Source organism: Ascaphus truei, chromosome 4, assembly GCF_040206685.1.
Source record: "Ascaphus truei isolate aAscTru1 chromosome 4, aAscTru1.hap1, whole genome shotgun sequence".
In the NCBI taxonomy this organism is placed as follows: domain Eukaryota; kingdom Metazoa; phylum Chordata; class Amphibia; order Anura; family Ascaphidae; genus Ascaphus; species Ascaphus truei.
The window spans coordinates 60,030,345-60,052,960 of record NC_134486.1 but is presented as its reverse complement, the minus strand read 5'-3'; the positions used below and the strand labels follow the sequence as shown (position 1 = coordinate 60,052,960).

Here is a 22,616-nt window from a genome sequence, read left to right as displayed (position 1 = left end):
GCAGAAAACGATCAGAAACCTGAATACACCCGGGTATACCCGAATTCGCGGGACTAGCCGAGCGAGAATAAAGTGTGTCGGTATTGTATACTGGCCCTTTAGAGGTACTTGCAGCTTGACCAAAAGAAGATCATCCCAAAATCTTCTTATAGCAGCCTGGATACAAAGTGACCATCACTTTATGGACCTGTGAATGTGCTAACAAGTTGTATTTTTATTTGCTGTGCATAATATTTACAGAAACAGGATAGCCGAGGAAGACATGGAAAAAACCACAACTCTTGAATGTTATAAAACAAAAGTTTATTTTGCAATACCTTTATTTATCAGAATGAATTGCATATCTTTGGTAAAAATAAACTTTATAAACATTTTCATTAACAGAGGTTAGCATACAAAAACTAAACATCTGTAAACTATCTTTATGTTGGGGAAAACAGGTTAAACTTTGAACAAAAAAAAAGGGGGGGGAGGGCTCATTCATTGGTTTTCTACTGGCAGTTAATCTATATAAACCTACGCACGTTTCAGACTAACAGAAAAGAAGTGTAAGAATATTTTAACAATTGTCTCACATTGATCAGAAAGTATTTTTACACTTTTCAAATAAATAGTAGACACAATGAATTGGCAATCACAAATGGTTTTATATCACTATAGGATGGCAACATAATACTTTTTAAATTAAGCACTTTTAGATCAAAATAACAAAACGTGATAAAAAAAGAAATAATGGCACTGGCAGTAAATGATGAAGAATGTGTTTTAGCCTTCCTGCTTAGGGGCTCGCATCTTTGTACAAAACATTTTCAGGTGCATTAATCAAACACAATTCAATAAATATTTTGTACATTTAGTTTTTTTTTTTTTATTTAGTTTTTTTTTTTTTTTTAACCAAAGCTTTCAACTTAAAATAAAATGTTTGTAATGTTAAAAGATACAACCTTGTTAATATTCAAAACTGCTTTCATCGTGGAAAAGCAAGGATTCTGAAACACTACTTGGATGTAATATACCCTATAATAATATATATATATATATATATATATATATAAAAAAAAAACTATTCCTCAGGATTGAAACTATTTTTTAATGTCCCTGCAGAATCATTTCACTCAAAATTATAGCCGATTCTATTTTTTTTTATGCCCAAAGAATTTTTACATTGACAGGCTAACAAATAAATGTAAGTTACCGATAGTCGATCACTGAATATGATCCCTTTACAAGTCATTTATATAATCCCCAAATACGCTAATTACACTATATACACACACGCTTAAACATTATTTGCAAAAATAAGCATAACATTGTAGTGAAAAATTGTATTGAGTATTGGGTGATTTTACAGCAAAAAGTTATTTTATTCTTGTGGTGCTAAAGAATAAATATTTCAAAAATAGTACTCCCTTTAAAGATACGTGGCCAACTTCACACATGATCAAAAATTATTGTGCTCTATAGTTCACATATTACATGCTATTGTAACTTGATCACAGCTGGAGAGAATTAATCTCTGCTCTGCTCTAACTAGTTAACCAAGTTAGCATTGGGGGACAAAAAAAAAAAATATCATTACCCCACCAGTAATTTAAGGATAGAAGAAATGGACTAAATCTTTACTGTGGATTAGGTTACATATTATACAACAGAAACAAAATCAAAGCCACCACATAATATACAATAATGAAAGAACACAATTAAAACATTCAATCAATAGTTGTAAAATTTACTGACCCGATGAGATGACTAAAGGTCAACCTAAATCTGGGATACCAATATTACCCCAAAAATTCAATGGGGGAAAAAAAAAAAAGTGTGGCACTGTACAGGAATGCTATTTAACACTTCTATTTGAAAAGAAAGCGTGAGAAGAAAATGTAAATATTTGTTTCTTGATTACTTAAAGGGATTTAATATAAAAATGCAATTATTTTTTGTTTATGAAATAAAAAAAAATGCGAAAAACTGGAAACTTAAGGAGCCTTTTCCTGATAGGGCTCACTTCTGCCAGATACCATTCTTGCTTGCTACGGTGTTGAATCTCTAGTCTAGCACATGCCAATGTCAGGAGTCAAGACGGCAAATTATTTCATGCAGACTTGAGTAAGGAAAGGTGCACGAGAGCCTTTTAATTTGCCACAGGTGCTCTTGGTAAATCAACGTGTACATTGGCATGGATCAGAGCAGTAAAGTATAGAAAACGGTACGCTTATATAATTAAGAATGATTAAAATACCAACTTTTTGGTTTAAAGGTTTGGGTAAGGACCAAAACATTGAGGGTTTAATATACATTTGTTACACAAATAAGTGCCTGCTTGTACAAGTCACCACACATTGTTTCATTTACAAAGAATGGCCAAGAGATCGTAGTACAGTATTAGCTTAGAAGTGAATAACCATAAGGTACGCCTAAAATGAGTTTCCATGCGGTGCAAAGGAAAAAAGCTGGCAGATAGGACAGTTTGTGGTTTGTGCTCAGTTACATAATCTAACATATAAAGGAAGCACATGATATTGCTTAGACACAGGCATACTATGGGGGAGGGGGGGGGGGAGAGATTCTGAAGAAGGATTTTTTGCTAAACAGCAGTAACTGTTATGTGGCAAGGGCCATCAGTTGAACGATTTTGCCAAGCAGTAACCAGTTTGAGTGACCTGATATTTTAGAATTCACTGTATTTAATGCTATGATCTGTTCTCCTATTAGAAGTTGAGGACAAAGGAATTTTTGTGCTGACAGCAAGGAACTGATGAATGTAATTTCTAAAAAAAATAAATAAAAAAAAGTATATATATTTTAACCTTACGCCCCACAGGGCAGATTATGCAACCAGATATTTGATATCAGTCAAGGCTTATGAAGGGTAATGGTTCATACAGTGGATAGAATTATATATATATATATATATATATATATATATATATATATTATATACATACACATATATATATATATATACATACACATACACACACACATACACCATAATGACTTTGTAGTCGACCTTTATCCATGCCCAACTGGTCACACGTAACAAAATAACAATATTGGAAGATATAGGTGGGAATGTGTTCAGTAGACATCCCAAATATTAAGATTTTCTTATCCCCTGCATACAGGAAGGTAAGTATCAAACCAACACCATGGACCCGATTCACAAAGCCCCAGTAAATCACAGCTCATAACGTGACGTTACCTAAAACAGCAGGGTCCGTTATGTTCCCTGATGTAACATGCCTCACATCACTAATGTTGGTTCTAGTCAACGCTATGCTCTTTGCGGGAAAAACATGGTTTAATGTTAAATGGGGCGACAGTGGGAAGGTCACACAGCAATTATAAAACTAAGCAAGGAGATCCTGTAGCAGTATTACTCATGTTAAAAAGAACCAAAACAATATACTATTAATGATCAGAAAAATAAAGTTCTCATTCACAAAAAAAGATCTTACTCCATCATGAAATAAAAATGTCTACAAATGTCCTTATGGCAGTGACCCCAGACTGATTGGGAGTTCCTCAAAACAATGAAAGGACAGACAAATGTATTAGTTACAAGTAATGCACTTTAGATAAATGTTTTTATAAGGTTACACAGTGTAACCAAATTTCAAGTTGCCCTAAGAGACAAAGCTGTCGGTATGACTAATATTTCACAACATGTAACATGTAAGTATCTGCTTTGTGACAACTGGTAGACTTGAACACTAGACCGCTCATGTATTTATCAAGGGCTCGCTTTATGAAGCTCAAAAATGTCCGATCATGATATTGGCATTAAAACAAATGGCAGTTTCTGTAAATCAGCTGAATCAGAAGCTTTGAGTTCACTGCAGCAATATTGCTACTTGCTCAGTCTCCTCTTATGGATTGTGGTGCCTTGACTGAACTACATGAATGGTCTATAACAGGTGTGCACAAACTTTTCCCCCTGCGCCCCCCTGCTCTTGCACCCCCCTCCCCTTGTCTCCGGCAACAAATGACGCAGCAGTCATGCAATGCTGCGTTGCCATTGCGATGCGTAGCCCAAAGCTGCTGGAGACAAGGTGAGAGAACACAGAGGCCTTGCACGGTCCCCCAGCATTTTATTTAAATGCTTTGGGGAAGAGCGTGGTGCCTCTAAGTGCCCCCCTTCCACCCCCCTTCAGTTTGCGCACACCTGCTCTATAAGGTTGATTTTCAAAAGTGCTACATAATTCAAATATGCTATATTGATATAGACCATACACATTGTATCTATATTGATGATAGTCTGCCTGACTTATGAATTACTTGTCAACTACAGTTAGATAAAGTTGTACTTTTCCTTTTTGTGACCAAAAGATGTCAGTCATATTTGTTGATTTATGTGAAATCTGATGTTCTGGGCTACCACATTTTGATTTGAATGTCTTAGTAAGATACTGTTCTCTCTTCATAACATGTATGCAGACCAAGTAAAGTATTTTCAACTTGTCTTCTTGTTACACCCTAAAAGGAAGGATGACTTTTCCAAAATATCCAACTATGACGACAAGACCATATACATTCATTTATAGAAATGCCTCTAAAATCACAGACGATAACTTCTAGGATTCTTAATTTGATGATTGAAGCAAATTGAAACCATATTCTAACTGGCATACAGATTGTTTGCAGTTGTTTTTTTTTTCAAATAGTAAAGCAAGATGCATGCAATTACTTTTTCATGTTCTATTACTGCCACCTGCCACAGTTAAACTCTAGACAAGATCATGTTCTCTAAACATAGTGTGCATGGGATAGTCCACACAAAAAATAAAATTCAGGGAGCAGGGGAAAACATTTTCCTACATACATGGCAGTCAAAGTTTCAAGTTTAAGACCATTTTAAGATGGCAGTGAATGCAGCCGACTGAACAGTAAAACAATAATTTTTCAATCCACATGTGAAGGGGGAGGGGGAACCCCAAACTTTTCTTTACAAATATTACAGTTCTCGTGGGCTTTTTGCACCTGCTTTGATTTCCTGTTCTACATACTGTATAAATAGTTGGCAAAGTTGTCACTAATACTGGTATTTTTATCACTTGGTCTGATGGCAAAAAATGCACATACAGTAGGTCAGTGCTATGTCACAGGGGTGTGAAACAGACATGCAGGAAAAAGGAGAGCTCACTGAAGGTTGGAAACCAACAAAATAATTAACTTTTCCTGGAAACATTTCTAGATGCAAATAGCTTATTTAGGGGTATACGCATGTCATGCATTCCTGTAATTGAGAGATTTTTTTTTTTTTTTTTTTAAATATATGAATTATTCTAAGGCAATAATATTGTTGATTAAAAAAAAAAAAAAAAGAGAAGACCAGACGAGTGCAAAGAAAAATATTAGCTTCACAAGTCCTTTTATGGCTTTGATCTCCTACTTGAATGACAATAGTTGAAGAGTATTGCCATGATTGGGACAAATTATAAAACAAGTTAAAGCAAAGCTTTGCAGGCTGGCCATATTACAAAGTTGACTATTTTCTATGCTTCGGAGATTGGGCGCTTGCAGTTTTTAAAAGGGAATCTAGACATGTGCGAATTCCAGCCAGATGGAGCAGCGAACCAGCTGCCTCCTTCAGCTCATCATCAATATCTTGACATGCTTCTTTCCGGAGCTTCTTGCTAGGTAGATCTTTGCTGGTGGTAGTCACACAAGGCTGGGATGCATAGCCACTATCACCAAGTGCATCATCTTCATAGTCAATGTCTGTATCGTCCTCACTGTGGAACCCTTCACTGCCATCGCTTCCTGCCCGGCTGTTTTTTGGGATGAATTCGTACACCTCATCAACAGACGACAAGGAAGACACGCTAGACCGGGATTCACACCGCTGAGAGTCTGTGCCACTTGCGCTGTAGTTGTGATCCTCCTTGGGATCAATGTTAATGACTGCAGAATCATTTTCTTGCAGGGTTAGAGACGTATGGTGTTTGAATGCACTAGCATAACTGCGTTTCTTAGGCAACACCACTTTGAGAGGCTTAGGATTCTGGCCTAAATAAAGAGAAGCACAATGATTTGTTGTAGGAAAAACAATGTAATTCAAAGCATTCTGTTAATACATGGACCTATAATGGCACACAGAAAACAAAAACCTGGCAGATTTAAAGTTCTATTTCTTCTCGGTGCTCTTAAACTCATTGAAGTGGGGAATACAAGTGCTTATATTTAACTTGTGTTATTTTGCTGTAAGAGACATATTTGAAATATTAAGTTGTGTTCTGTGGAAAACCACTGTAATAGTAGCAAACAGGAGATGGTTCAATGCATACATAGGGATCTTTTACAGCCATCGAACAGCTGTATAACACGTTTCAAAATGTAACATTAAAGTAGCCAAAAAGCAGTGATCTAAACTCACCATCAATTACTTCCAACTTCACATTTTCTCTGATATTACAGCAAACACCTTAATAGAAGATAAATTATATCAGAGTGGCCAATAATGCTTTAAAACTTAAAATATACAGCACACTTGGAGCACCCGTACGAGCTCAAGCTTAGCCTTGATAATGGCTGCATAAATACTGTACAAGTCCCTCGTGACTAGAGAACTTAAGACTACAGTATCCTGCCCCTCCAGAAAATGTGTTTGGTTATTACTTTGTCACATTAATGCCTTTAACCTATTCAGTTTTATTGTTAACACAACAACAAAGGTGTTGGTTTTCATATTAAAGATACCTAGTTTTCTCTGAGGTTACCTGGGTCAACATTATCTTTACATTAATGGGCTAAAAGAACAATGAAAATAACTAAGTTTGTAATTTTAGTGACTGGTGAAAGGGTACAGATGTACCAGCGATTTGACTTTGTATCTTGAAAGACATTGTAGAAATTCCTGAGACTGTTCTGGTTAGCCGACAGGTGACAGAAATGGCCCTCTCCATTTCCTTACAGATTAAAAAAAATGTATGCTAATTAAAATCTTGTGTAATTCCCAGGGATAAATAATGATTTGTGACTAGCAGAAATACAGAATTTTAACAACAGGAAACATTGCGTGGCACAGATATTTGCTCCCCCTTTCAAAAGTAGAAGTTTCTGTAGCAAAAGTGATATCTACAGTACGCCTTTGGCAAAATCATATAAATGCAACAAAGGTAGTATTATTCTAGTGGTTATAGGGTGAGATTTGTAGGGTGTTTTCAACTCCGATTCATTTAAGTTTAAAGTCACGCTCTCAGCCTTGTCACGAAAGAGGAGTGAGAGATAAGACCCATCCCCAAAAGATTGGCCTGTCCTGGTCACAGGGGCAAAATTTTGAGAATAAAAACAATGCATTTGAGTAACAAAACAAGAATTCAGAGGGGGTGTTATACCAAACACAGTAATTCTCATATTTCAAATCTCACCTCTTCCTCTTGGGAGTGTAATAGGTGGTAACGTACTATATTCGGGTCTAATTTTATTATTTTATGAAATGGTCTGCATTTTTATATTGTATGTTTTGGTAACATTCCTTTTCAGCCAACAAACAACGTACACTTTTTGAATATTAAATCTATAATTTAATAAGTGCCGTTTTTGGGCTCTGATTGAACCCAACAGATTAACTTCATTTTGACACCTTGGGTTTGTGTGAATTACTTATTTTTCTAGTAAATAGGGAACCAAGGACAAGGGCCAGACCGTAAATTATTCTTGGTAGTGGCAGCGTAGAGGTGCAGCGTGATTGTTTTTGGGGAGCTATTGCTATTTTTTTAGTATCCTGTAGTGATAACCGCTTTCACATACATAAACGTCACGTGCACACAGGTGTAACGTTTGACTTTAATTGATTTTTTAAAAAAAAACTATTTTCACTATTTTGATAAATCCCATCAACATCCATGGATAAACTTAAGAAATCCATAGCAAGTATAAGCAGACTTAGGCCCGGGCCATAGAGGGGTGAGGCGATCCGAACCGCGCTGACGCTGAGGCACGCCTGCTGAAATCTGGGCGATTTCATGCCCATACAGGCGAGCCAGCGGGCGCGATCGGAGCCGGGGGGAGGTGGTTGGAGGCGGGGCAGTGACGTCGCTGGGCCAACCGCCCGCGACGCACTGACGTCGACGTCACGGCGCCGTGACGTCGACACTGCTGTGTCGTGCTGTGTGTGCTGGGATTGGAGGTTTTCAGCCGACAGCACGCTGAAAAACAGCTTGGCACTCGGCTGAAACCTCCATCTCGTCAGCACGCCTGCGAACGCTCGCGTGAGCCCCCTCTCAAGGCATCCTCATTGAGGATGCAGGGTCTCAGCGCAGAGCACAACGCCAAATAGTGAAGCAAATTCAACAATATATTATAGAATTAAAAAGGGGGTAATATATCTGCGTACATGAAAAAAGTTGGTAAAAGGCATGTAGTGTGTATCACACTGTTTACAACTCGGCAGCTGTTAACTGTAGAATCGGGTGCTTACTTCCCTCTGCTGATGCAGCTCAGTTGATTCTGGGGCAGGACGTCAGTCTTTCACTCCCAAGGGGATTTCCCTTCATGCAGCCAGGTTCTGCAGCTGGTACTGGGGCTCGGTGAAATCGCTCCTGCTTCCTGGCCGATATGAAGCTGCTCCTGTACCTCGGCAGGTGTATCCTCTGCACAGAGGTTGAAACGCAGCTTGCTGGGGTGCCCTCAGCATGCCACGATGCCGCTCCGTCGCGGGACGCTGTGTAATGACGTCACTGTCTACACAGCAGTGGTGGATTCAATAGCTTCATATCGGCCAGGAAGCAGGAGCGATTGGTGCACACAACTTCAAGCTTGTCAAAGAGCTACAGTGGTAGTGTAAGGAGGGATCCATGCAACTGGTCGCCGCTGCATGTCGGATATAGGCAAATAACCATCCATACAAGTATAATTTAACTTAAGCATGACATTCCTTAGGTTTAAAATGTTCCAGTTCCTGCTACCATAAAGTGGATATTTGGAACACAAATATACACATAAAATAAAGTTATTCTTACAATCAAAAGCATCTTGCTTGGTAGAACTGTTTAACAGCATCATTGCAGCGGCAGCATCAATGTCAGAATCTAAAAAAGAAAAGAAAAAAAAGACAGCTTTCATGCCAAGTTTTATTTCTAGTACTTTTTTCCCCTTTCAGTTAGTGATATTACAGTAATTCTAAAATGCTTCCAATTTTGACTCGACAATAATTTGAAAAAATGTGCCGTTTTCATGGGCCATTCTGGAAAACAAAATACAAAGCTCAGTAAGTTAAAAATCCGTAGCTTACAGTGCTACCTGAGAGGGAAAAAAAATAAAAAAACCACTATGGCTGGAATTCACCAACCTACAATACCGTGATCCCGCATTAACTGCCACTGACTTGAATGGCATTTAATGAAGTATTGAGGTGATTGATACTCAATACGCAAGCTTAATGAATCCTCCCCTTTGTGTTGGGTAAATCATTGCACACACAATACTATGTATTACTGTTTATCAATAAACAGAGAATTTTCTGACAGAATGAGAATTAATTACATTCCTTATCCTTCCTAGTAGAGGAAAACTGCAGAACAAATGGACATTGCACTCCAATACACCCTGCACAAACATACTATGAACTGCAAGTAAGGCTCCGTCTGTTAAGCATCGGCCACAATCACTTAAAAGCAGCAATACTACTTCCTCCCTTTTTTTTTATTTTAATATGTAAAGCATGTGACAATGTAGAATTCTACATTCTTTCCTAAGCTGGCAAATCGTTTGGTGCTCCTGATCGAAATGCTGATTATGTGCCTAACAAAATGGCTGACTTTCAGTTTCAATCAATCCTTCAGTCGATGTAACTCAGCAGTAACAATGCATTCTTAGCCTGTGTCCATGTTATCGTGACCACGCGAGCGACGCCATCCAAATGCCGTAAGGCAATGAGCGCGATGAATCAAATAAATTTGATTTTGCCATGCAACGGCCAGGTTACGTGCGTGGTTCAGCCAAAGGTTCTAGCTACAGGCGAGCGTGACGCAGTGCGCGGGCACGATGGACGCAGCCTTAGGCATCGTTTATAGTACAGGCGCATGGCATCGTGCGCCTGTCGCCCGAATGATGTGTGCACTCTACATGGAGGCGTCACCATGCCGGTTTGCCCTAATTGGTTGAACTGCTCACCTGACGCAGCCATCGCGCGAAAAAACGTAATTGTCGGCTCAAAATTCTGCCGCGCGCACTATGGCCGGCCAGCTAGAGCAGCTGCATTTTGTTCTCACTGCGCGGACTATAATCACGGCCTTATATTACCAAATATACCAGAAAGCGCCCTGTGAGGCGAGAAACGCGTCAGGGGACTCTTGTGCCGTTTTATCTTTGGCTTATTATGCCCCAATAAATTAATTTTATCAACCCACATCAGCCTCATCGATTTGCAGTGCCCAATTTCTCTTTGCTATATTACCAAGGTAACATCATCATCTATTGTTACAGTTTACGGCTCAAACTGCTAGGGACATTAGCAACAAATTATCCCAAAAGTTGCAACGATCTTGCACTGCTTGGGAGGTGGGCTAAGAACTGCTATAAAAATCTAACGGATGCTTTAAAACTCATTCAAAATAGCACTAAGTTGAATAATTAAAAAATAAATAAATCACTTAATACTACAGAACGGATTAAAAAATGTCCGCATGTTTTGCTGCTTTAAACATATGTGGGTACCCCTACTTGCAAACGTGTTTTCACCAATACAAAGATTGTCTTAATTATTTTGAGAGATATATCTATAGATATATCTATCTATATATAAAATATTGCAGTATTTTTTTTTATCATTGATTAACTGTATTCTACCTTAGCTGCATTATATAACAGGAAGGAAGGGACTAACTATTTTCACACACGGCAGAAAGATTCTTACGTCACATACCTTTCACAGCACGCCCTTGATTCGGTTTCAGTGAGGTTAAAAAATGTGGAGGTGAAGATGCACTGAAAGAAAGATAGTGTAAATAGATATTTAGTTTCAGTTTCTCTTCAGTTCTGCTTTATGAAACAACAACCAGCACAATTAGTGGCTCCCAAAAAAATACACAAAACCTGTGCTCTCTTCAGCTTGACAAACCAAAAATAAATATTAACGGTTTAAGAAACGGAAGAGTCAATACAAGCATCTTTGAATTGAGTGCCAATGCAAACTCTGTGACCATGGCCAAATCTTGTGCTTCAGAAGATAATGAATTGAAAGCTCTAAGTAGCAGGGATATGATTGTACAACTTTGCACACTGCATTGCTAAATAAAATCTATATTTATAATTCTTTGCAAAGTGTTGTATGATCATAAAATTGACTCAATATATTTGATATGGGCGTCGGCAATTGTAAAATGAAATACTTAATTGATTTTCCATTATCTCCAACTGTATTCTTAGATTTAGAACTAATACTTTGATAACACATTTTAAAGGTGACGTAATATGGAAGAGTTTGCTTTTGACAGACATGCAGAGAAATGGATTAAGGTTTTTCATTGTTAAATAAAAATGTGTGGCTCACTGGGTCGCGTGTTCCAGTGAAAACCCTACAGTGATATTACAAACAATCCATCCCCATAAAAGAGAGAAAGGAGCATGTTTACTTTTGTATAGCATAAGCAGTGCTACATGTTAATGAATGACACTCCAGCGACCAAAACAAAATGTATTACCTTGGGGGTGAGGCAGGAGGGGTATACAGGGCAAGTGCTGCAGAAAATGGCTGCTTCTTTAGTGCTTGTATAAGATTGGGTTTATATTCTGGATCAACACACCATAAGGAACCTTTTCCATTTACCTACAACACAAAATTGATAAAGAATAAGACAATTATGGAAAAGGGGGGGGGGGGGGGGGGAGAATAAAAAAAAATTCATAAAATATACTACTCTGGATGTACAAGCTCTTTACACGCGTATTGAGCATATGCAGGGTATTACAGCCATTATTCAGTATTTTCTGGAGACTGATAGTCACTTTATACAACTAATATTCCTGTTGAATCGTATCAGATTAATACTGGCCCACAATTATTTTTCATTTAATGGTCTTTTTTTACTTACAAATCTATGGAACGGCCATGGGTACTAGGTTCACCCCCAGCTATGCCAACCTATTCATGGGGCTCTGGAAGCAAAATTCCATCTGTGCCAACCTTGAGCTGGGGGCGGGCCTGGTATACGGTGGCCGTTTCATCGATATTTTTATTTGGGATAGAGAACCCAGCACTTTAGAAAACATTTTTCTGTGTTTTAATCAAAATTGTTGTTGGCTTTTAAAATGTACTTACTGCATTCATAAGGCTAAAATTGTTTTGTGGATCTCACTCTTTTCATAGACAAGGATTTGAACATTCAAATTGATGTTTACTTTAAGGAAGTTTCTAAACATGCATCTACATGCCAGAAGCTGCCATCATAGAAAATGGCTTAGTAATATTCCTTGAAGTCAATTTAATAGATGAACGAGAAATTGCTCTGTGGAAGCAGATTTAGACTTAACAGTCCCTCAAGCTGGAACATTTGAGTCTCATCATGGATTCATTAGCTCAAGCCAAAGCTCAGGATAGGGCAACATCACTTGCTTTCACCAAAGCCAAACCTGTTGCTCGGTTGTCCAATTCTAGGAACTCTTAAGATCACAAACCCTCATTTGGTTCTCCTAAGTTTATCTCGAAATGTCATCCCTTTGTGTACGAAATCAAATATATACTTAACATTGGAAGATCCTCCAGGGTGACGCCCCATTTAATTGGGGAGTTGCGCACTACAGCCTAGTGTTTAGGAAATCTACTAATATCAAGAACATTCTAGCACCCAGTAGACTAAGGCATCTGAAACACTCTACAGTGTCATTGGTTCTTTCTACCTAAGTTAATTCCAAATGTTCTAGGAACTACTGCAGTGTGTCACCAATTAACTTTGGATAATGTATTCCATTCTCACTCCAAAAGGCACCAGTCATCTGGTTAAAGCAAACATTAATTGTATAACCTTCACACATGTATATGTTGTCATGTCCCTGTGGGTATCAATACATTGGGAGGACTATACGCCCTCTCAATGTGAGATTTTTGGAGCAGACGAGGAACGTCATCAGGCGTCTCTGCTCAGTGATCTAGAATCTTTACATGGGTGATTGGGAACAGAGTTATATATGGTCTAATGATTCGTTCGTCGCAAAAGTAATGTGGTGGCGCTTTATAGATATACTATGTATATGGGAAGGCGATTCTGAATCCCTCGAGTCTTTATAATTATTAGTATTCAAATACGTCTTTAATCTCAAATTTATGTTTACTTCAAATATTTCTGGGATCGATTTTCTAAATTCGCATTTAGAGATCAAACCAGGCAACAAAATAATAACCAGAACCTTCCATAAGAAGGTAGCTAGTAATAGCTTATTGTTTGCCTCCAGTATCCACAAAAAGTCTTGGATTTATACCATTCCCGTGGGTCAATTTATGAGACTCACGAGGAATTGTAGTCTGGGGGCAGATTTCAATGCACAGTCTGATTATCTTTTTGAGAAATTTATTCAGAGAGGTTATAATCAGAGTTTATTAACCATGGCTCTGACCAGAGTTAGGAGAGATGGATAGGTATTCATTATTAACTAATAAGGCTAAAAATAAATAAATAAAAAAGTAATTTTAATGTACCTGTGAATGAGATTATTCAGGTCCCCTTTGCCACCAATTATAATTCAGGTAGCTATCAAATACAGACCATTATTAAAAAAATAAATAAAAAAATACTGGAATTTATTAACCAATGATCCAGTTTTAAGCCAACATTTGGATGCAAAACAGAGTTTTATCTATAGGAGAGCCAAGAACTTAACAAATGTTTAAGCTCCTAGTGACTTAGGATCCAAGACGGTCAAACCTGTGGATGGCACTTTGTTGGTTTCCAAATCAGTGGGCAATTTTGGTTGCGGCAAGTGTAAGGCCTGCCGTCTTCTCCATTGTTATAGGAAATACGTTATTTCATCGGTCACTAAGCAGAAATTTCAAATTGAAGATTGCATTTCTTGCCAGACTCAATTTGTAAACAAGGAATCCTTGAACATGTGAGGAATATAAGAAATGGCATGGATCAACAGTGTACCTCGTCACTTTAAACTTGAATCACTATGATGAATTTTAAAGAGGTACAAAGGGGTCCAAGTTGTACATCCAAATAGGAGAGGGGGTGATAGGACTAAGGCCCTCTCTAAACAGGAGACTTTTTGGATATATCAAATGAAAACCTTTCCCCCCATGGGCCTTAATGAAGAATTGCATATCTGGTCCTTATATTAATTTAACTAGATTTTTTTTTGCCAGCCAGTAACAAATCGCCTGTTGACAATTACCTTCATTTCTTTTTTTTTTTTTTTTACCATTTTTTGGTAATAAATATTTTATGAGTTTTTATTGCAATTTGATTGTTCATATATTATATGGGTATTATAGATATATTATATAATATATGTATACCTCATATTTTGTCTGTTTTTTGAACCCCTTTTTTATAATTTATATTTTTAGTTCATCTTTGGCTTTATGCCCTTACTCCAAATCCTTCAAAGCTAGTTTCTAGTCAGTTTGTCTTTTTTTTTCCCCGATTAGGTTTAAGCAATGTTACCATTAATGTGTTAATATGTTGCTAACACTTTCTCTTATTTCAGCTTCTTTACTCACTGATAGTTGAAATAGGATTTTCTTTTAATTATGTCCATGTGGATTGCGATAAATCTAACACAGAGTGCTTTTCCTGGTATTATACAGGTTAATAAGAGCTTCAATCAGACTTAGAATTATGCAACTAATTTTGACAGATTGATTTATAATAATTCTTCCTGGTAATGTGCAGGTTATTAAGAATCTATTTTAGTGTTAGGACCCTTGAGACGTGGTCTGCCTTGGAGGGGCTCAATGGCTTACAACACTTTGGCCAAAGAGTTAAACTAAAAGACCATTTTATTCAAAAGATCTCTCTCTCTCTCTCTCTCTCTATATCTATATCTATATCTATATCTATATCTATATTTAGGCACTGTACCGTGTATTAGTGTCTTTGGCTGTAGCACTGAGCTCTGTCTGTGTTTCATGTTCTGTCTCTGGTTTTAAATGTATATATCTATATCTCTATCTATCATCTTCATTTGTATTGTTACCTATCCCTGATGAAGTAGATTCGTTCTACGAAACGCATAGGAGTTGTGTATTTAGCAACCATTGCTTTGTCCCGTTACACTGTATTAACGGAGCCTGCGGTAAGCCCTATTGACTTTACAGTCAGTCGCACTGATTAAACGGCACATTCCCAGCGTCAGTGGCTCCGTTTGTTACTGCTCTGCAAGACAACGGCTCGTTTAGTGGGTATTGAGCCCCAGAGCGGGACATTGTTTTAGTACGCTTATCTCAACTTTGTGAGTGCCCTGCTGGGGGAGCCATCGCCACATCCACAGAGAATACAGCCACGGAAGCAAGTCTGGAGACCGGAGAGCAAGGACAACAGGACGTTTTCACCTACCTGGAGAGCATCCTAATGACGGCGGCGGCTTGCTGACCCGTGATGAGCTGTAGGCTGCAGTGGTAACATGTACCCCAAACATGCCCTATTTTAACGATTGGAATTTCTGTACGTGCATATAATAAAGTTATATTGTGAAATAAAAAGGGTGTTATGTTTTACACTAAGAGTTGTGCACTGTCTTTTTTTTCACGTCTCTGCCCAGTGTTTACAAACATTTTAGTCTAAATCACAATAAGGAGCCCACATTTTTAAAAATTCTAGGTCTTAAGCATATTTCCCCCACTATGTTGTGGGGGGTGATGGATTCAAGACCCTATGCATGAGAGTATCCTATTGGATATATACACTTTTCACTCTTGCAGGTTTCAATGGGTGCATTGACACGTCCTCTAGGCTGACTAATACGCTCTCCCTAGTTGAGTCTCTTGCTGCTCTGGCATCCTTTTTTGAGTGGTTCCACTGGCTCTATATCCATCCCCCCAATCCCTCTAGACTGCTGTATTCCTTTCACATCGATAGCAATTAACTTTGCATATATTTATGCCAATCAATGAGGTATATTGTCAGCAATTTTCTGGCTTTTCAATTAATAGCTATTTATTGGTAGATATATTACATCTACGTGTATGAGTTTTAGATTTTAACATACATACAATTGAATTGTGTAATACCTCTTTGTTTTCATCTTATGATTATGGCTAATACATTTCTAGTAGCAATTCTTGGGCTCCAACAGTAGCCATGTACTGGCTGTTATAGAGCTGGCCTAGCCCGCATGGGTGGCTACAGCTATTGACCGGGGGGTGCGCCCCCCCCCCCCCCAGCTAGACTGTTGGTCGCGTGCGCGATCGGAGAAGGCAGTTGGGGCAGTTAGTTTTTCAAATAGAGCCAAGGAACAAGCAACTGTCACTTGTTCCTTGGCGTTTCAACTGTAGGGACTGTTTTCGTGGGTCTCCACAAAAACAGGTGTGGGACATGGGTCCCCACAAAAACAAGTGTTGGACATGGGTCCCCACAAAAACAGGTGTGGGACATGGGTCCCTGGAAAAACAGGGGTGGGACATGGGTCCCTGGAAAAAACAAGAGTGGGACATGGGTCCCTGGAAAAACAAACAAAAAAAAAAAAAAAAACAACAAGGGTGGGACATGGGTCCCTGGAAAAACAGGGGTGGGACATGGGTCCCAACCTTAAAAAAAAAAAAAAAAACAAGAGCATGGATGGAGGCGAGCAGTAGGTGGCTAAGTGTTCCCTTTCTCCCTTAAAAAAAAAAAAAAAAAAAAAGAGGGGGATTTTGGGAGGGGGCCGACATGCTCGCCATAGCCGGTTACTGGTGAAAGGAAGGCTGGAAAAGGATGGTTGGTAATAAAAAAAAAAAAAAAAAAAAAAGGGAGGTTGGGGGGTTTGGTCCCAGCCTAGAAGAGAACGTAGGTAAAGGATTGGTCCTTTTAAAAAAAAAATAATAATAATAAAAAAAAAAATAAGAGTTTATTCAGGAATGAAGGTTAGCTTAATTGGGGGTTTAATATTTGCTTCCTCATTTACAGGTAAATCTGGAACGGCCGGGACGCGGTCGACCTCGCTTTGTGGCGCTGGTACGTCGTCCACGGCTCGCAAGCGGTCCGGGCCTCGGGTTGAGCTTGCTGTCAGAGGCTTAGAGGACAAGAGTCTTGGGGCAGGTCCCGACAGGCGGTTCAAAACACCGCCGGGGGCTGGGGCATCGAAGAGTAAGCGAAAAAGAGTTGCTTGTTTGGGAAATAAGAGTGTTACCTTGCCGGGCATTGTTAGCTCCCCTGGGCCACAGGTGTTGGAGTTGGGGTTAGCGGGCGATGCTGAGGCAAGAATGATTAGTGCGGTGGTTAAGGGCGTTCAGTTAGCTTTATTGCCGATGACAACGTTATTATCCACTAAGCAAGCAGTGGAGGCATGCAAGTCAAGTGAGCGGCAGGGGAGGTCAGATTCAGTGCTTGACGGGGGGAGCAACCGTGGAACAGTTGGTGGAGAGTTGGCTCAGGTGTCTTTGGGTGTGGAGAGGATGTGGAAAAGCGTCTTTTTCCTCGCACGTTCAGTAATTGGTCGCAGGCATTTGGGATTTTGGCGGGCGTTGCGGGGGAAAAGGATCCGCATTTATGCTCGGCGCTTTTTAAGTATTCAGGATACGATTAGAAAAGCCTTTCAGAAACACGGGGGGTCGTCCTTTCGTGGGTCAAATAGCCTCAAAGGGGTCTGGCGGGAGCATTTTCAGGTGCGCACATCAGGGAGAGGGCGTGCAGGTGGGAAGCAGTCGGGGGTATGTTGGCGTTACAACGAGTCAAGATGCAATTTTGAGAATTGTAGATTCTAACATACTTGCACTGGGTGCGGGGGTCAGCATCCCAAATCAAAGTGCTTTAAGAAAGATAGTAAGGGTTTCAAGGGAGCAGGACAGCAGGCTGTTCAGGAAGGCGGGAACGCCAGTTTCAGCAGAGGCAATGGCGCCTTGGCTGGAAAAATACCCCAATAGACGGGCAGCTAGCTTATTACGAGAGGGGTTTAAGGAAAGATTCAGGATCCCCTTTGAGTATCAGGAGGGATCGGGGGGCGAGAGGAATTTGAAGACGGTCAGGTTGAATGGGGATGTGGCAAAAGAAAAAATTGATAAAGAGATTGAGTTGGGCAGAATGGCGGGTCCTTTCCTTTCCCCGCCCCTGAAAAATCTTAGGGTGTCACCATTGGGAGTGGTTCCGAAAAAGGAGGCGGGGGCTTTCAGGTTAATTCAACATCTGTCTTACCCGAATGGGTCGTCAGTTAATGATGGGATAGATAGGGACTTATGCTCCGTAAGCTACGCCACTTTTGATCAAGCGGCGGCTTTGGTGGGAAGGATGGGGCAGGGGGCATTGATGGCGAAGGCAGACGTTAAGTCAGCTTTCAGACTCTTGCCGGTACATCCAGATTGTTTTCATTTATTGGGCTGTATGTTGGAAGGGCGTTATTTTGTTGACCTTTGTTTACCTATGGGTTGTGCATTGTCTTGTTTTTATTTTGAAACATTCAGCACATTTTTGGAGTGGGTGGTCCGCAAAAGGGTGCAGGCAGCAGGGATCATACATTATTTGGATGATTTCCTTTTCGTTGGTCCGCAGGGGTCTGATTTGTGCGCAAGGTGGCTTTTTCATTTTTCAGCCAAGGCGCGCGAATTTGGGGTTCCTTTGGCGAATGAAAAAACAGTGGCACCCACGACCACTCTCAGTTTTCTGGGCATAGTAATTGATTCAGTGAACAGGGAATATAGGTTACCTCCTGAGAAGTTAGTTGTTTTGGAGTGTATGATAAAGGATTTCATGCTTCTTAGGAAGGCCTCATTAAGTCAGTTTCAGGTTTTGATGGGCCATTTGGTGTTTGCAGTTCGCATTATGCCTGTGGGAAGGGTGTTTTCCAGGCGCTTGTCAGCAGCTACAGTGGGGGTAAGGCGTCCCAACCATTTCATTCGGGTCACAACAGATATTCGGAAGGATTTGGCGGTGTGGTAAGAATTCTTACAGAGTTACAACGGAAGGACGTTGTGGAGGGGGCGTCCAGCGCGGAACGATGAGCTGCAGCTATTTACGGATGCGGCTGGGTCAGTAGGGTTTGGTGCATATTTTAATGGAGCTTGGTGTGCGGAGGAATGGCCAGAGCATTGGCGAGGGACTCAGCTTATCAGGAATCTGACATTTTTGGAACTTTTCCCTTTACTAGTGGCTGTACATCTTTGGGGGGACAAGTTTGCTAACAGGGAGGTGACGTTTTGGTCCGACAACTTGGGTGTGGTGGAGGCTGTGAATAATTTTGGTTCACGGTCCCCACCAGTGTTGGTTCTGTTGAGGCATTTTGTGTTACGGTGTTTACAGCTTAATATAGGTTTCAAGGCTAGGCATGTTCCTGGGGTGGAGAACAACATTGCTGATGCATTATCACGTTTGCAGATGGAGCTGTTTCGGAGGTTGGCACCGGGGGCGGAGACCCAGGGCGAACGGTGCCCAGCAGTCTTGTGGGATCTGGTAACGGAGGTGTGATTGATTTAATCAAGGCGTCTCTCGCCCCGGGTACGTGGGGTGCTTATGTGGCTGCTTGGCGAGAATTTCGGGAGGCAGAAAGGTTGGCTGGAGAAAAGATCTCGGAGGTAGACATTTTGCTGGGTCACATGATGAGTTTGAGGGAAAAGGGTTTAGCTGGTGGATCCAAAGGGAGAAAGATGGCGGGTATATCGTTCTTCCTTAGGCTGAATGGTAGGGTTGATGTGTCCAAGTGTTTTGTGGTAAGGAAGGTGCTAGCAGGCATGGTTAAAGGGATAACTAGCAGGGATGGCAGAAGACCAGTGACGCCGGTAATTTTGGAAGGTTTGTTGCGGGCCACAGACGTGGTATGCTCTTCCAGTTTTGAGGCAGTACTTTTTAAGGTCACATTCATCATAGCATTTTTTGCAGCTCTGCGAGCAGGTGAATTGGTTTGTGTATCCAAGAAAGGAGGGGGTGGCTTGCAGCGGGCTGACGTAAGTTTAGGAGAAGGTTTGGTGAGGTTGCTGGTACGGAGGTCTAAAACGGATCAGAAAGGAAAGGGAGCGTGGATCTTGTTGAAGGGCTTGCCTGGAAGTGTGGTGTGCCCAGCAAAAGCGTTGGACGATTATTTGGCCATTAGGCCAGAACAAGGGGGTCCACTGTTAGTGCACCAGAACGGGGGGGCATTGTCAAGGTTTCAATATTTGCGGGTCTTTCGGATGTGTCTCAAGCAGCAAGGGTTAGAAGGGGGCAGTATGGAACGCATTCTTTTCGCATTGGGGCAGCGTCGGAAGCAGCACGCGTTGGGCTCGCGGTAGCAAAGATACGGAGGATTGGGCGCTGGAAGTCAGACAGTTACCGGACATACATCAGGCCGGATTTGGTAGGGGAGAATGTTGCGCTAGATTAAACACTTTGCCGTTGTTTTTCTTTTTTCCCACCATGTTTTTGCCTCCTCAGATTTCGTGGTAATTTGGATCGTGGGAGATTCAATGGTACACTGGGCGGGGAAGAGGGCGAATTCGCGCCCCTACGGAAAGAATTTAGGGTTGAGTATGGAGCAGGTGGAGGTAACGTGGTGGGGGATGAGAGGGATGCGGTGGGGACGGCTTTTTCCGCTGTTAATTTCTAGGGCCAGGGGTAGGAGGGCACCGGATATCATCATTATTCATGTTGGGGGTAATGATGTGGCAAAATTGCGGTCGATTGATTTATTTCAGCAGATTAAGCAAGATTTGGCGCGCATGTTAACGTTTTGGCCAGGGGTGCAATTAGTTTGGTCCGAGATAATATGCAGGTTGGTTTGGAAAGGTGCGCGTATCCCGGGGAGAGTTAACAAGACGAGGAAGAGGTTAAACAGGATGGTGGGGAATTTCGTGGTTCAATGTGGGGGTTGGGTCATTCGTCACCCGCAGTTTAGTTTTAAATTGGGTGGATGGTTTAGGGAAGATGGGGTACAGTTGTCGGATGTCGGGGTGGACATGTTTAATAATGAGTTACAGGAAGGTTTGGAAGAGGTCATAAGGGGTATGGCGGTACGGGTCTGATTTAAGGGGGTTAAACAGGCCCGTTGGTGGCGGCAGTTGGGGGGGGGGTAGGTGCTTGTCCCCCAGAAGTGGCTCGGGGCTGGTTATCGGGGGGTTTTGAAGCGAGGGGGCAGGTCACCGGGACGTACTTCCGGGTGCCCCCTTTGCGTTGCACAGCTCTGAGCATTCTGGCGCGGACAGGTGGTACGCTATCCCCATTGGTGTTAATAAATAAGCCGCGGCCTTTTACCTCCATATATGTGTCCTCTTGTTATTTGTATGTCTTTATGTAGAGGGTTCATAGGAGAGGGGGGGGGGGGGGGAAGCTCGCGCCTCCTTGGTCATAGAATTTGTTAGTGTCATCTATTATTGAAGTGCATTTGCATTTCTGACTGTATGCATAGCACCAAATAAGATCACCAGACAAATTCACTTAAAACTATTTCTGTATTATAACAACATGGTCAATATATGTTTCTGGTTATCATGTCTCACCCCACCTTAACAATGAACACCACCACATTAGTCTGCCATCTAGTATTTAATGTAGCATAGAAACCGTCATGTTGGTTTCTATTAGTTCTGATTGGTTGATTTACCCTTTTGATCATCTGTACTTGCTACAAATTATCTTATACTGATGTAATTGGTTAGCAGTCACTACTTAAGGACTGTATACACTCACACTACTGAGGAAGTCACATGACCCATGATGAACCATCATCAGGACTGCCCCTTTTGCATGTGACATCACGCTAGAATTTGTGTAAGTGGTGGAAGTTTTAGCTGGTCTTCACCTCGTGGGAAGAAATACCATCTCCCTCTGGCCCCTGCACCAATTCTGGATTGTTGTGAGCACACAGGAACGATTCATCTGCTGCAGGAACAATATAGGCGACTGCCTACTGATGTGGTTGATCTATTTACAATTAGATGCACTTATCATTCCACCATGAGATAAGCTCTATAAGCGCTTACCAACATTATCCTTGTGTGGGCACGCCTATCTCGACGATTTTTATTTTTTGTATGAATACATTTTACTTAGATGTACGCTATGTGGTACGCACTCTTCCATTTCAGATGTGGTTCATCCTTTTACTGAAGCTGCGGAACTACCACTGCTATCATCACCTGTACTCTATTGTTTCCATCACTGAACATTTAACCCTATGAGGGAGGACTCACAAAAAGGACTATTTTCACATTTTTTTTTTAAATCAACCCTTTTTTTCTTGCACTTTATATTTTATCTACAATTGCAATATAATATTCTATGATATAGATATGTCACGTGTTTACATTTTTTGCCTATTTATCATTATAGGCTAAAGCTGTTAAAATTCCGGGCATTATTGAAATCAATTGGATAATGCCCGGAATTTTAACCAATCAGTAATGGCCTGGAATTTTTGGCAGGAGGAGGAGAACTGCAGTGTGGTGTAGTGGGGACTGCAAAGTGTGTTTGGATGGATAGATAGAAGAGGGGGCTGTGTGTATTATTTATTTATAACATGTTTTACCAGGAAGTAATACTTGAAAACGAGAGGTAACGCTCAATGTATGTCCTGGGCAC

At 40.7% G+C, this 22,616-nt stretch overlaps 1 protein-coding gene across 8 annotated transcripts in view; it reads right to left on the bottom strand.

Annotated features, from left to right (window-relative positions):
• Positions 1-286: 286 nt before the first annotated feature.
• FOXN2 (forkhead box N2) overlaps positions 287-22,616 on the bottom strand; it is a 59,704-nt gene continuing 37,374 nt past the window's right edge. For 7 of the 8 annotated variants that reach the window (XM_075595832.1, XM_075595829.1, XM_075595830.1 and 4 more), the window contains 5 exons: positions 11,646-11,770; positions 10,868-10,929; positions 8,964-9,032; positions 6,377-6,424; positions 287-6,009 (listed from right to left, as the gene is read on the bottom strand). In XM_075595832.1, coding sequence (XP_075451947.1) covers positions 5,489-6,009; positions 6,377-6,424; positions 8,964-9,032; positions 10,868-10,929; positions 11,646-11,770 — 825 coding nt within the window. In that variant the 3' untranslated portion in view covers positions 287-5,488. The remainder of the gene's footprint in view (positions 6,010-6,376; positions 6,425-8,963; positions 9,033-10,867; positions 10,930-11,645; positions 11,771-22,616) is intronic. The other variant, XM_075595835.1, reaches the window with a different exon arrangement.